This window comes from Nelumbo nucifera, chromosome 1 (assembly GCF_055504915.1).
Source record: "Nelumbo nucifera cultivar China Antique chromosome 1, China Antique-T2T, whole genome shotgun sequence".
Classification (NCBI taxonomy): domain Eukaryota; kingdom Viridiplantae; phylum Streptophyta; class Magnoliopsida; order Proteales; family Nelumbonaceae; genus Nelumbo; species Nelumbo nucifera.
Window position 1 is genome coordinate 112,251,003 of NC_142649.1, and position 14,759 is coordinate 112,265,761.

The window sequence follows — 14,759 nt, forward strand, 5'->3', positions numbered from 1 at the left end:
TAATAATAAAATAGTAAAACAATAATATTAAAATATTAATAAACTAAAACAGAATTAAAATTTTTAGATTAATTTTGATTCAGACTTCCAAATTAACAAAGCAACAATAATTAAAATCCTACTCCATGAAACAGACGTTGGAAATAAACAAATTCAATTCTGATTCAAGGGAATTTCAGTTCCAACTCCAATTCCAATTCTGACCTGAACCAAATGGATCTAAGAATGTTGTAGAAATGTTCGACAGCTCTGGTGTCTATTCCCCACACTTAACATGCAAAAAATAAAAGCGGAAAAGGAGTTAGTGGGATAAGATTGTGTGTTTTAAGATAGGGTTCAACTATGATATGAAAAAGATATGATATTAAATATATGTTGAGACTTGAGAGTACCATGTGATGACTACTGAAACATCTATTTTTATCAATGCAAAATTGCACCATCATCTCTTTAGTCTCTACCTCTCATATGCTTGATGACCTACCATTTCAAGAAAACCAATTTTAGGGGGGTGATGGAAAGAGCAATAATGCCATCTTAAAGTCGACTACATTATTTCTCTATCATAAAAGAAAAAAAAAGCTGATACACTTTATTAGAAGTAGTTTTCCATCTATGCTGGAAATTTGGGCCTGCCTGGGCCAGAGATAAACTGTCTGTCAGCCTGGATGAGGCTAAACCCAATTCCAGGGCCCAAAGGTGAGTTGGCCATTACCTCATCCACTTTGGCTCCAACCTCTAAATTCTAACCCTCCAACATGGAATATATTAGAATCCGGGGCAAGGTGAGTTTTCTCAATCTTAAATGTGGATTGAGAAATATTTTTGGCCCGAATTAGAGATGGGGTTTGTATATAATTCTCTGAACTTGATAATAAATTAATAAAATTTTTGTAAATTTAATATTGATTTTTAAAATATTTTTAAGTTTTTTTTTTAAATTCTTAAAATCTTAAAATTTTATAATTCCATTTCTGAAGTACCCCCAAATTGTAATATCCCTAAATTCTAATAAATCTTATTTATAAAATATCCATAAATTATATTATTTTTAAATAATTGCATTAAAACGGAAAAAATTCGAAAGTTTCCGTTAGAATGGGTGCCCCTACCACTAGGGATGAGACGGGGACGAATTAGAGTATTTTGACTATAGGCGGGGACGGGGCCTCACCCCGAACCCATTCCGTTGCCCAATTATCTGAAACTCCCATTCGGTTTATCGTTAAAAATACAATTATGCCCCTCTATTGAGTGGATTATGAGACGTGTGGATCACTTGTTTTGATGAAATATCTTCATAGAGGGTTAAGAAAGAGAAGGAAAGCTTCAGATATATAACATTATAACCCCATATAATACACATCTCGCCTGTTAAGAATTCAGATAACTCTGTGAAGCTTGGGAATGGGCTGGACAACAGAACTCAGTAATGTCTTAGTGGGCTGGACATTAATTAGAGTAGATAGATCAGTGCCGATCCACCTGGGCCATAAGTCCAGCCTGGTCCGAATTGCACCTCTGTATACCATCTTGCACTACGGTTGCACGTATAAAAAGAAGGAAAAATCTGTGCAATAAAATCTGCCAGGTGGAAGTTGAAATATATCAACGCTGTTCCACGTCATCATATTTGATGTGTTTATCCACGTCACCATCTTTCCAAGCGACAAGTTTCATTCACTGTCACAATAGGTCCTCCCTTTCTCATCTCTCAGGGCGTCCGTGACATTGCAAGAAAAGTGAAGAGGGACGCACGAGTCTTTTGGTCCTTGATTTTTTAAACCAGCCTTGCTGGCGCGCAGAGGATTTCTAACATAGAGAGAGAGAGAGAGAGAGAGGCACCTCGAAACGACTACCCTCTTGGTTCTTCCCCTTTTTTTCTGCTTCTGCTTCTCCAATCTCTATTTATTTTTCCGCTTTTTAATTTTTCGGCCTTCAATTCGTCTTGTTAAGGAAAAGAAATTAAGTTCCTAAAGAAAGAAGATTTTCGTTTCAAAATTTCCACTCTTTCTTCGCCATGTCTGTGCGAAGGCGGACCTTGCTGAAGGTTATTGTTCTCGGCGACAGTGGGTGCGTTTTGCCTCAATTCATTTTCGTTTTTTCCTTCCTTTCTTGGTTCTGATTTTAGTTTTGTTATTTGTACATTTCAGGGTGGGGAAAACATCTTTGATGAATCAGTATCCTTGAGCGACCATTCGATCTGTTTGATTTATTGTTCTCTAAATTCCTATTGCTTATATTTTGAGAAAATATAGGATTTTTTTTTTTGTTGCAATTCTCAATGTATGTGCAGAACTTGAGTTTTACGCGTTTTCATTTTTGTGGGATATTTTGACTATTGGTCGGTTTTTCCGCATCTGTTTTTGATTTCATGCGAATTGGTGCTCTTTGAGGCTCATTTTCTGTCGTGTACGAACCCAATTTTCTCCTGTTTGTTGGTCATTTACCATTTGGTTTTCGCATTTAAATTTTTGACGTTAATATTGTTGAGAAGTTAGGATCCAGTGTTGCATAACCTTCCATCCTGTCAGTTGGCGAGTAAGGGTTATTGAAGCTTTAATTGTTAATACATTGGGTCTTGGAAATTGTTGAGTTAGGACTCTTAGGATTTGTGTTGGTATCATTCTGTAAGTTCTGGTTTTCATCTATCAAAAAAAAGTGCTGGTTTAAGTCCTACATTTTGACTGAATCGAGTTTTTGAAATTGGTGAATGTGGGCTTTTAACTGCTTGCTTAGATACGTACATAAAAAGTTCAGTCAACAGTACAAAGCTACAATTGGTGCTGATTTTGTCACTAAAGAGCTTCAGATTGATGACAAACTTGTTACTTTGCAAGTGGGTTCATAATCTAAGATTACTTACTTGTCTTGTTTATTTTTTTTAGGATTTATCCTGTTGATTCTACCTTTTCTGAAACGTAGTACACCTTCATTGACAGGTTTGGGACACAGCGGGACAGGAAAGATTTCAAAGCCTTGGGGTTGCGTTTTACAGAGGTGCTGATTGCTGTGTTTTAGTGTATGATGTTAATGTGCTTAGATCATTTGACACTCTTGACAATTGGCACGAGGAGTTTCTCAAACAGGTCTTTTATGTTCTACTCTATCTTAACTTGAGCTAGCTTTGTAGTCACTTCTGCATCTCTTGTTACAACTCACTCAAAAAGAGTATATATAATTCCTTGATTTTTTTTTCTCTGATTCAAAATTTTAGAAATTTATGCAAGGCCTAGGAGGTTTACTTGGTTGTGCATTAATTTTCTATTGGACAATAGTTAAATTGTTTACAGCGGATGATGGTCAAGAGAATTTGTGTAATGAGGAAAGATTTGCTAGGTTATTCTTTAACATAAGATATTGCCTTAAAATATAAAGAGAAACATGATTCTTGCTGTTGACCCACCCAACTTAAATAGATAATTCACATGGAAGTAATGACAGGGGAGTTAAGAAGTTGTGCTGTATACCTTTCAAATAGTTGTCAAGATTTTGCATCAGTGACAAAATTACAATGTGGGCACCCTATTGTTATTCTATTTCTAAGTGTGTATCTTAATTCTTATGTGTGTTTTACATCTCATCATATATCATATTATTTTACCTAAATTTTATTTTAGGGTTTTACCATTAACATACAAAAGATCCAAGGGCTTTGAGGGACGAGAAATAGAGTAGGAGGAAAATGCAGAGCCCCTTGGGTCTCTTTCTTTTCTTTTTTTTTTTTTTTAATAAGTAACTGTGAATTTTTATTAGATTGTGGTAAAAAATAATATTTACAAGTGTCTAGTTCCTAACAGTTAGGCTAAAGGTTTTACCTATCCCCTCTTGAACAATTATAATCCTTGAAGTAGAGACAATAGTTCTGGTTTGTAGAGTCTCCTGTTTCACCATTATTCAAGTTCAATCTCTTGGACAATGTTAATCCTTGAAGTAGAGACCATAATTCTGCTTTTGTAGAGTCTCCTTCCCCTATTGGTCCTAAGTAGACAGAAATGAAGTGCCCATTATCGTTCCTCAAAAATCTTCGTAAGATTCTTTGCTTCTGCCCTCCCCCTTTTTCTGTAATTACTATCTTTTTTCTCTCATTAGACAGAACATTGGTTCCATCTCTTAGTTTTAAGTACATGCAATTTCTATATTATATACTTATTATATTGTAATATTATGTTTAAAATATTGAATTTAATAGATTTAAAGTGCTAGTGTCTTTTGGATATGATGACTTACCATGTTTTGATATTTGATTCATTGTTATCTAGCAAAAAACTTTGCTGGTTTTCAGTTTGTATGATTGTTGGTTTCTTTAAGCCAACTTAGATTTTAGGATTTTTTTTTTTTTTTAATTCTTTGTCAATTTCCATAACCTAGGAGACCAGGTGCTTTACTATGATACTATCATGTAGAATCCTTATGCCTTGAAAAATTCATGTATCTTGTAGAAAAGAGTGAACATGGGCTGGATTATTGTCTTTTTTTCTTTTGTTTATTGTTTATATTTATGCGCTCCTATTGAGCCCTATGAACCGTTCTTCCATCTTCTCTTCGTCTCTTTTCTCTTTGTCTCTTTCTTTCTCATTGCTGAAAACTCTTTTTCTTGCACAATCTACACAAAATCCTTTAACCGAAATTGTTTCTTGGACTGACAACTTGGTATCAGAGCGAAGTTTTGTGCAGAATTCTTTTTCTCATGTAGTGTTAGTCCAGCTGCGATTGCATTGGATAGTTGGAGGGTTGTTTCAATTTCTTCTTGTGGCCTGCTTCAGTCATTTTTGGAGAGTTTTGTTAATTCTGCCCTAGAGGTTCACCGAACTTGGGGAAGATCCCAAAGTCGAGGAACCAGAGAAACAGGTGAGGAGATTTCAATTGTGGATTAAATCCTTGCTTTGGATTGAAGTGTTGGAGATTTATGTTCTGTTGTTGATCCTAGAAGGGGTCAATTGCGTTAGTTTTACCTTGGAGGAAGGAGCAAGAGATCAACATTTGTTCTCTATATGCTTGTCCTTTTCATCCCGGGAAGGTTTTCAGGAAGACTATACACCAATTGGTTGCATCTGTAATTCTTCTCAGCTTTGTAAAGTGATTATTTGCTGAAGTTCTCTGTGTTGGAAGTTAATGGAGATGTTTGGAGAGGATTCTAAGCAAGGTAGTGGCACCTATGGGAGCCCAGTAGCTGGTGACCCCTTTGCCTCTCAGATAACCACTGTTAGGTTGTAAGGAAGCAATTACCTCCAGTAGTCATAGGCTGTAAAGATTCACACTGGTGGTTGTGGTAAGTTGGCAGACTTTATAGGCTTTGAAAAGTAGCCAAATTCCCAGGACCCTAAACATGCTAAGTGGTCTAGGGAGATATGATGGTAATGTCATGGCTAATTAATTCTGTGCAACCTGAAATCAGCCAGAATTTTCTGTGGATGAAGACTTCAAAAGAGATCTGGGATAATGCTTCTGAGACATACTCTCGGGCTCTTAATGTGACTGGATCTTACCAATTGAAGTTGGAAGTGAACAATCTCAAACAGGGAAAGATGTCCTTGTTTGCATTCTAATATAAACTGAGAACTCTATGGTAGGAGATTGATTGTTTAGAGACTTTTGAGTGGTCTCTTATTCTAAAGATGTAGCTGTTTACAAGAAGGTGGTCGAAAGGAATAGGGTGTTTGAGTTTCTGGCTGGCCTAAACATAGAGTATTAGTTTCTACCAAACCGGTAGCACAGGAGACTACTGAGAGAGAAGAAAATGCATGGTTTTCAAGGTGCCAAGGTGAGGTTAGGCGACCATAAGGCACCTAAGCAATGGAATCTAAACTTAGGAGATCCATAAATTTCTGCCCCTCTAGCTAGTTTTTTTTTTTTTTTTTCTTTTGGTTATATATATATATATTAATCAATTAACCTATAAACTAATTTTTGTGCTTGTGGTTTTTGCAATCCTACTTTAAGTATGAAAATAGAAATATTAGAGTTAGAAGTTAGAATTTAATAGAACTGAAGGGGGTGGAGCCCCTGTTTTAGACCAAGAAAAGTATAAGAAAAAAATACTAAAATGAAAGAAGAAAATCAAGAAGAAAAGAAGGGGGCAGAACCCTGTTTCAAACCACCAATGATGTGAAATAAAAGGCTGAAAAAATGCAAAAAAGTTAAGAATAAAAGAAGGGGGTGGAGCTCCTTTTCAGTCCAATAAAACAATTCAAAAGCTTAGGGAAAAGATAGAAAAAAAAGAAGAGGAAAAAATAGGCTGTAGCCCCTGCTTTAGATCTACAAAAAGAAAGGAAACAAAGAGGAAAGGAAGAAAAGGAAGGGAAAAGTTCTTGTAGTTTTTTCCCTTCATTGTGCTACAAAAAACCCTACTAGACAACTCAACAATCAACTATTTTTTTCTTTTTACTTTTTTAGTATTCTTATCTCATAAATGAAAATAGTAAATTATTATGTGTAATAGGTTCTATTATAACTGGTAAAATTAACCAATAAATGGCAAGGGCAAGGAAAAAAAAAGGTTCTAATGTAATTTGAAGCAGGGTCTAAGTGCCTGCCTTGTCTCTTGGGTGTGTGCCTTTTCAATTTTTCATTTTGGCACATGGGCGAGCAAGGGCAAGAAATTGTTTGGTTGCCTAGGCGTTGCCTTGGCAACTATGAACAAAGAGAGAAGTGGTGTGTGACCATTGTAAAAGCACAAGCACACATGTAACACCTTCTGGAAGCTTCACTGTCACTTAACACCTCAAGAGATTTGGGAAGAACAACAATAAGAATGGGATTGTTAATTACTATTGCTCCCTCTTGTGATGATTTTGTTTCTACACCCTCTTCCATGGATTCACTGAATGGAGCCAAGGTAGAAATAGAAAAGGTATAGCAGATCAGTAACTTAAAAGGTGCGCCTAGATGCTCAAACAAGGTTCATTTTAAGGTATGCACCTCACCTAGGTCCCAGGTGCAACACTTTTAAAAGGCACACACCTGGTGTGCCTAGGCATGCGCCTAGTGTGTCTTGCGCTTCTAATTTGGACCCATTGGCTTTGTTTGACTTTGTATGCATGCTTTGTTTGACCAACTCTTTGAGGGTATTTCATATTTTCCGTGAATGACTACAGTTGCCTCCTAAATTTGTTTGACTTAAAGACATGTTTTTTTTTTTTTCTATATTATGTTTTATAAGTAAAAGTTTCTTAAGATCCTTGAACTTTTATTCAAATTTCAATCTTCAGGTTCTCCAAGGTGTTGGTTGTTTCTGATATATCTTCTTTTCCCATGACCCAAGCAGACAATAATCCACCAGTCCTGGATTTTGACTTTTGAGCCATTATTTGTTCCTTGGTTTCTAGTTCACAGTGAACTGTGATTATCCTGTTAGACAAAAGGCGCAAAACCCATCTATATCACAACTCTCATGATGTATATTCTAGTATATTTGAGTCACTTTCTGCTTAAAGTTTCCTCCATGCATGTTTCACTATTTTCACATTCTCTTCTGTTTCAATGCTGATATGGTCTCTCCTCTTTTATATTCAGGCAAGTCCATCTGATCCCAAGACTTTTCCATTTATATTACTTGGAAATAAGGTTGACATAGATGGTGGGAACAGCCGTGTGGTGAGTATATTAAATGACTCCCAAAATTTGTTGTTCTTCCTTGTCTTTGTTTCTAAAATATTTTATATACAGGTTTCTGAGAAGAAAGCGAAGGATTGGTGTGCTTCCAAGGGGAGCATTCCTTACTTTGAGACCTCAGCAAAAGAGGATTACAATGTTGATGCTGCTTTCCTATGTGTTGCAAAATCTGCACTAGCGAATGAGCACGAGCAGGACATGTATGTATTATCTGCTTTGCCCCATTTTTAACTATGCTTTATGTTTTCTTTTAACTTTGTTTTAGATTTTTTTCCCTAAATGCAATGCTTACTGCATGCTAAGATATTAGTTTTAGAAATACTTATTTCCCTTACAACCATATTTAATTGCATTTAGTGAGTTGTGCAATTCCATATGGACTCATCTTTATCTAAGTTACTGCTTACATGTGCCTTTAAAGCAACATCAGATGTTAACCATCTGCAGCCATTTGTAGTGCATGGTCTAAGGCATTTTCTGTATAAATATTTATCATTTGTTTTGTGTTGATAGTGTGTGATTTCTGAGTTAATATTTTGGCTTTGATTGGAACAACTCTTTTACATATGTTTTTTTTGTCCATTATATTGTATGTTTATATTTCTTAGTTAATGCATTATTATCCCCTTTATTTTTTATTTTTGACTTTTGACATTTCTTCCTTAAGTAACTATTTAAAAGCAATGATACCCAGATGCCTGTATATGCCTAGTATACAATACTTGTGGACTGGGATCTTCTGTTGCAGAGAATGTAAATATAGATGATTGACTAAAAGTTAACCTGCTGCTTAACATCTGATTTTTGCTAAACATCAAGAACTGGCCTATGTTGTACCTCCACAGTTTAGGTCCAATTTGTATGTGGAACTTCATCAGCGTAGATTTTGGCTCCTTCTACAGGTCTCGGTATGACATACTCCCAAGGCTTTGATAGAATTGAGGGTGAGAATGATTCTTAGATATTGAGTGGCTGCAGAATGGTTTGGTTGCCTTTGGATTGTGTAATCATATTAAGGAGATCTGTGCCTTTGTTTGAAGAGAGAACATCTTGGTTTTAATGGATTCCGAGGTCTGTCACCTTCATGTTTTCTAGGAGTTGGGTGGGGGAGGAGTGAATTGTATTGGGGGCTCTTCCTTATTGCTGTTGTGGTTGGAATTTCATTGTTGTTCTGTCTGTCCCTATCTTTCCCTGTCTTTGCAGGGAAGGCAGGGGAGGATGCTTTTATCTTCTTTTTTCCTTTGAACAAATTCTTTTGGTAATTGAATTAACTCTGCATAGTAGAGGGTAGTACCATGTTCCGGCCTTTCTTAGTTCCAAAAATACTTTGCAATACCTTTTTTTGAACTGGTAAAGTATAGAAATACTTCTGTAATGAACCTAATTAGGGTCATCTAGTTAAGACATAAGATGTTTTCCCTTTTGCAGATACTTCCAGAGCATCCCAGAGGCTGTTTCAGAAACTGAGCAAAGGGGAGGAGGATGTGCATGCTGAAATGGGCTTTCAAAGAATCAAGATTGCTTGGTCCTCATCTTTTTTTCTTTTCTATCATATGAACCAGAGCCATTCTTTTATACCTTTCATATGTACACTAAGCAGTTGTCATTGAGACCCTGGTTCAATATATCTTTTTTCTGTTGTCATTGTAAGAAAGTCGATCGTTGAATTGTATTATGAAGATGAACTTGTTGATGACTTCCCTATTTGGAATGACTTGCCCAATGCTAAATGCAACTTTAGTTGGTGTGTGTGTGTGTGTTCCTCTTCCACTTACAGCCCCATATCATGCTACATATGGATACCTCTTATATGAAACCACAGCCATTGAGTTAAAAGTGGGCTTCCTTATGCTATGTTCTTGTTTGATAGAAAATAAGACAGAAACCGAAGGTTGAGGGTGCCATTGATAAGAGTGCAAACGTCATTCTAAAATCTAAATAAAGTGTAATTAACGAGGTGGACAATGGACATGGTCAAGTTATTCACCACCTATTTTATTTGGGCGTAGTTTGCAAAAGGGTCAATTCTGTTTGGTTCAAATCGAACTTTAAGCCAAACTCGAACCCGGTCGAGCTTAAATAGTTCGATTCAATCCGTTTGCAGCGACTTAGCACTGTTTTGTGAAATTGTAAGACAATACTAGATAGGCTATTGTGTTGTATCACCATTCATTCCACCACCATGTGTTTGGTTTCTAACTCATTACTTATCAATGCAACATGGGTTCAGCCGTCCTCTTTCTCTTCTTCCTTGCCTTCTTCATCTTCTTCAATTTTCTTGGAAATCAAAACATGCAAAACCCTGAAAGATTTGAAACAACTTCATGCCTTAAAGATCAAGACAGGTCGAATTCGTGATTCTTTGGTTGCAGCAGAAATTCTACAGTTTTGTGCACTTTCGGATTATAGAGACCTCGAGTATGCTCGTTCTGTTTTTTATCAAATGGAAGAGCCAAATTGTTTCTCTTGGAATACCATAATTAGAGTTTTTTCTAACAGCAACGACCCTCTGCAGGCAATACTTATATTCAATGACATGCTTCATGATGAATTAGTTGAACCTAATCGCTTTACGTTCCCATCTGTGTTAAAAGCATGTGCTCAGATTGCTAGACTTGAAGAAGGGAAGCAGGTCCATGGCCAGGTTGTGAAGCGTGGATTAGATTCTGATGAGTTTGTTCTTAGTAATCTCGTTCGAATGTATGTGCTTTGTGGGATCATGAAGGATGCTCACCAATTATTCAGCAAAACCATTGAATATGGTGAAGCGTTGGAAGATAGTACTACTAATCATAAACTATTGAGGGTTAATGAACTGTCCGTCGGTATGGATAATTCTCACAAGAAAGTAACGTCCAAGAGGCGACGAGATGGTAATATAGTTTTGTGGAATGTGATGATCGATGGGTATATCAGACTAGGGGACTTTGAGGCTGCAAGACAATTGTTTGATGAGATGCCCCAAAGAAGTGTTGTATCTTGGAATGGAATGATAGCTGGGTATGCTCAGAATGGGTTCTTCAAGGAGGCCATTGGGATCTTTCGTGAGATGCAAATGGTTGATGTACGACCAAATTATGTGACATTAGTTAGTGTTCTCCCTGCAATCTCTCGTTTGGGTGCTTTGGAATTGGGAAAGTGGGTTCATGTGTATGCAGAGAAAAACAGAATTGAGGTTGATGACGTTCTTGGTTCTGCTTTGGTTGACATGTATTCCAAGTGTGGGAGCATAGAGAAGGCACTTCAGGTATTTGAGCGGTTTCCTAAGAGGAATGTAGTCACTTGGAATGCCATCATTGGAGGACTTGCGATGCATGGACGGGCAATGGATGCACTTGACCACTTCTCCAAGATGGAACAATCAGGAGTGACACCTAGCGATGTAACTTACATTGGTGTTTTGAGTGCGTGTAGCCATGCGGGGTTGGTGGATGAAGGTAAATCTTACTTTAGGCAGATGGTCAGAGTCGGGTTAAGACCTAGGATTGAACATTACGGGTGCATGGTTGATCTATTGGGACGTGCTGGGTTACTAGAAGAGGCTGAGGAGATTATTTTGAATATGCCCATTGAACCAGATGATGTGATATGGAAGGCTCTACTTGGTGCTTGTAAGATGCATGGCAATGTTGAAATTGCAAAACGTGTTGCAAAGTATCTCATGGAAATGGTTCCTCATGACAGTGGGAGCTATGTGGCTTTATCGAATATGTATGCCTCTTTAGGCAACTGGGAAGCTGTTGCCCAGGTGAGGTTGATGATGAAGGAGCTTGACATAAGGAAAGATCCTGGATGTAGTTGGATCGAGCTTGATGGGATAATTCACCAGTTCCTTGTCGAAGATGACACCCATACAAAAGCTAGAGAGATCCACTTAATGCTGGAGGAGATGGCAGATCGCTTGAGGCTTGCTGGCTACACTCCAGACACAACACAAGTATTGCTTAATGTGGATGAGGAAGAGAGAGAAAGCGCATTATCTTATCACAGTGAAAAGATCGCAATTGCTTTTGGCTTGATTAGCACAAGCCCTGGAACAACGTTGAGGATAGTCAAGAACCTACGGATTTGTGGGGATTGTCATTCATCAATAAAACTTATTTCAAAAATATATAATCGTAGGGTGGTAGTGAGGGACCGAAATCGTTTCCACCATTTCGAGAATGGATTGTGTTCATGCATGGACTTCTGGTGATATTTGCACAAGGGATGGGACCATCACGGGAAGGGAAGAATGTACTTATTCCATGTACAGTTTATTTCATGAATCAGATATACCATTTTTCCGGGCTGACATTGTAATTGTTTTTGCCCAGAAAGCAATAATTACTTGTTCTTCAAAAACAAATCAATAAGAGGTTGGAGTGATGTATATGATTGTTTGAATTTTTTCTAAAATCGCATGAGATTCAGGCATTAGTATCTGCACAAATCAAGAATGGCCATGTTCTTTGCTTGCATTGGCTCTGTTGAGAGCTTGCCTTTTTTTGATAAATGAAGCTGGTCCCAAACCTTTTTCTCACTTTGGCTTGGTGAATCATCATAGTTTTACAACAAGTGTTTTCATAGAGTTGAGAGTCCCCACTGTTGGCACAACTGGACCAAATAATTTTACAGTGTCCTAGTAAGACTGCTTGCCCTATTTACAAAGCATCACTTGTTCAGATCATTATGGCTCATGAGGGGGTACAGAAATAACACTACTTCCAACCATTACAAAGAGTGGTGAACTCCACCAAGGTGGAGGACCACAATTAGATTGTATGTTCCATTTCCTTCATTGTGTGGATAAAACTTCTGCTGCTTTGCATATTCAGGTCCAAACGCCAATGGGTTTATGAACCTCACTGGCCATGTATTGGCGTACATTGCTCCAGAATCCACATGCTAAAACTCATATGCTCGTCCTTGAGTCAATGGCATACTTTTTTAAAAATTGGAATGCATCCAATCAGTGTCTCCTTTTACTGTTCATTCTATGTAAACTCAAATGATTCACATAAATGCACCTCTTGAATACTTCACCCTACAGTTGAAACTAGGTTGGACTCTTTAGCCCTGCTTCTACAGACATTGTCTTTTCATGGTTCCAACCTTGACCTTGGCCCTACGCTGAACAATACCGTCTTTTAGTGCGTCCTTCCATGGCTCCAAAATTCAGGCTGGGTGTTCAGGTAGGGTGTTGAGGTGTAGGAATGGCAATGTGGAAGGGATCATATTCCCTGTTCGAACAATACCGTCTTTAGTGTGTCCTTCCATGGCTCCAAAATTCAGGCTGGGTGTTCAGGTTGGGTGTTGAGGTGTAGGAATGGCAATGTGTTAGGGATCATATTCCCTGTTCCCGACCTCAATAAAAGTTATCCTTCATCTCCAATCCCCAACAGGGATGGGTTCCCTGTGGAGACCCGAATCCCTGTGGGATTACTTCATATTCAGTTCTTTCAAAATAATAGTAAGTGTATTTCAGTACATACTGTCCAATGGGAAATTGTTGATGATACTTTTCTTGTTAGTTGTGGGATGATGTTGGATTTAGCATTTTTAGAATAGATGATTAAAGGGTAAAAGACAAACATACCCCGAGTTTTGAGAAACTGACTTAGATACTCTGAAGTTTTAAAATGGATTTAAACATACCCTATTACTCTTTTACCCTTTATCTTCTTTCACATTTTCAAAAAGAAGCAAAGAAAGGCAAACAGAATTTTTTACTTCAAACAAAGAACTCATAGGCAGAGAATTAGAAATTTGTTCTAGTTTGAACAAAGTGCTTTGTTTGTTTTAAAGCCAAAACAGAATGGCTGTCTTAGAACAGTGAGTTCTTGTTTATACCTTGAGGTTTTAAACTGAACTGTGAGTTCTTGTTCAAACAAAGTTAGAATATATATCCACCCTATTTAAGGGCATTTTTATTCATAAATCTGGAAAAGGCAAACTAACAGAATTTTATTGCTCAAAAAGTGTTTTATGTCAATGGATCATTCTTTGTCCAATGTATTTACGTGAATACCTTTGAATGGGATGGGGCATAGTGACCACTATGGCTTGAGTTTTGGTTGTAGTTCGCCGGTGAGCATCTTCTAAAAGAAATTTCAGTTATATTCAAGAACCCATCGGTGGAGAATCACAACCGTTTGATATAATCCAACTATTTCTTCTCTTTCTGTCTCCATTTGCTCTCCTAATGTCTTCCTCTCTTCTCTCATTGGAAGGAAAAGAAGAGGAATGTCAGTGGCTGAGAATCTCATCAGAGTATAGGAGGGCAAAATAGTATTTTAATATTTTATGATTTCACAATGTGATGATGGTATATTTAAGTCCAGAGAGTCAACCCACAAGGTTTAGGTATACTTAAGTCAATTTTTGAAAAGTCAAGGTATATTCAAGTCTTTTATCTTGATTAAAATTTCTAAGGGGGCTCTACAAGGATATCATTATCATAGTCATGATCTAACCAATAGACATCCCACTTCCTCTTTGAGTACCCAAAAAAAAGAAAAAACAATATCCATCCCGAACCTTCCTGAAATGGTACAAGCAGTTTTTGCTTATGGCATGGAGTGCAAATTTAAACAAGGTCAACTATGTTAAAAAAACAATAGCCATTGGAAAGACCAACCTATTTTAAAATGTGAGTAATAATTGTGAAAAAATGACATTTTTTTTTTCGTTTTTTGTAAGTCCATTTTTCTAATGTTATTTCTCCAATTCTCTCCATCCATATTTTAAAATGGATTGAGACGCACTAAAAAATGAGTATATGCATCTCTTTAGGGTTTTGCTGTCGGATTTCACGGGATTAATGAGATCGCACTGGTTCTTAGCAGTATGTAGGGTTGACCCAGTTTAAGGTTTTCTTCTATAAATAGCATTGTATCTTACCCTAAAAGCAATCTTGTAATATTAGGGGTCAAGAAAAGAGGGTAATACAAGTTCAAATCAGCCCCCTACAAGATTATCCCCCACGTCCCACAGCACGTTTTTGCCGTGTATTGGGAACATCTCCCGATGATGACATCATCATTTCTGATATTATCATCGGGAGATGTTTCCAGTACAGGACAAGTATGTGCTGTGAGACGTTGTGGGGGGTTGATTTGATCTTGGGCAATACCATCTGAAGGGTGGTTCGGTTGGTATGTCAA

The 14,759-nt window shown here is 37.3% G+C and overlaps 2 protein-coding genes across 3 annotated transcripts; both read left to right on the forward strand.

Moving 5' to 3' along the window:
• Window positions 1-1,766: 1,766 nt before the first annotated feature.
• Window positions 1,767-9,318, forward strand: LOC104587405 (ras-related protein Rab7). 2 transcript variants are annotated; one of them, XM_010245009.3, is made up of 7 exons: window positions 1,767-2,073; window positions 2,154-2,180; window positions 2,740-2,839; window positions 2,943-3,089; window positions 7,516-7,596; window positions 7,669-7,814; window positions 9,043-9,318. In XM_010245009.3, the coding sequence occupies exons 1-7, from the start codon at window positions 2,021-2,023 to the stop codon at window positions 9,107-9,109; spliced, it is 621 nt and encodes a 206-aa protein (XP_010243311.1). In that variant the 5' UTR covers window positions 1,767-2,020; the 3' UTR covers window positions 9,110-9,318. The 2 variants fall into 2 exon arrangements, with proteins under 2 accessions (XP_010243311.1, XP_088748656.1); XM_088892530.1 differs by lacking the exon at window positions 9,043-9,318 and adding an exon at window positions 8,460-8,665 and having other exon boundaries at window positions 1,801-2,073.
• A 272-nt stretch (window positions 9,319-9,590) lies between these two features.
• LPA66 (Pentatricopeptide repeat (PPR) superfamily protein) lies at window positions 9,591-11,986 on the forward strand. The gene has a single exon (XM_010245049.3). It carries the CDS (start codon window positions 9,797-9,799, stop codon window positions 11,807-11,809), a length of 2,013 nt encoding a protein of 670 aa, XP_010243351.2. The 5' UTR covers window positions 9,591-9,796; the 3' UTR covers window positions 11,810-11,986.
• The last annotated feature ends 2,773 nt before the right edge of the window (window positions 11,987-14,759 follow it).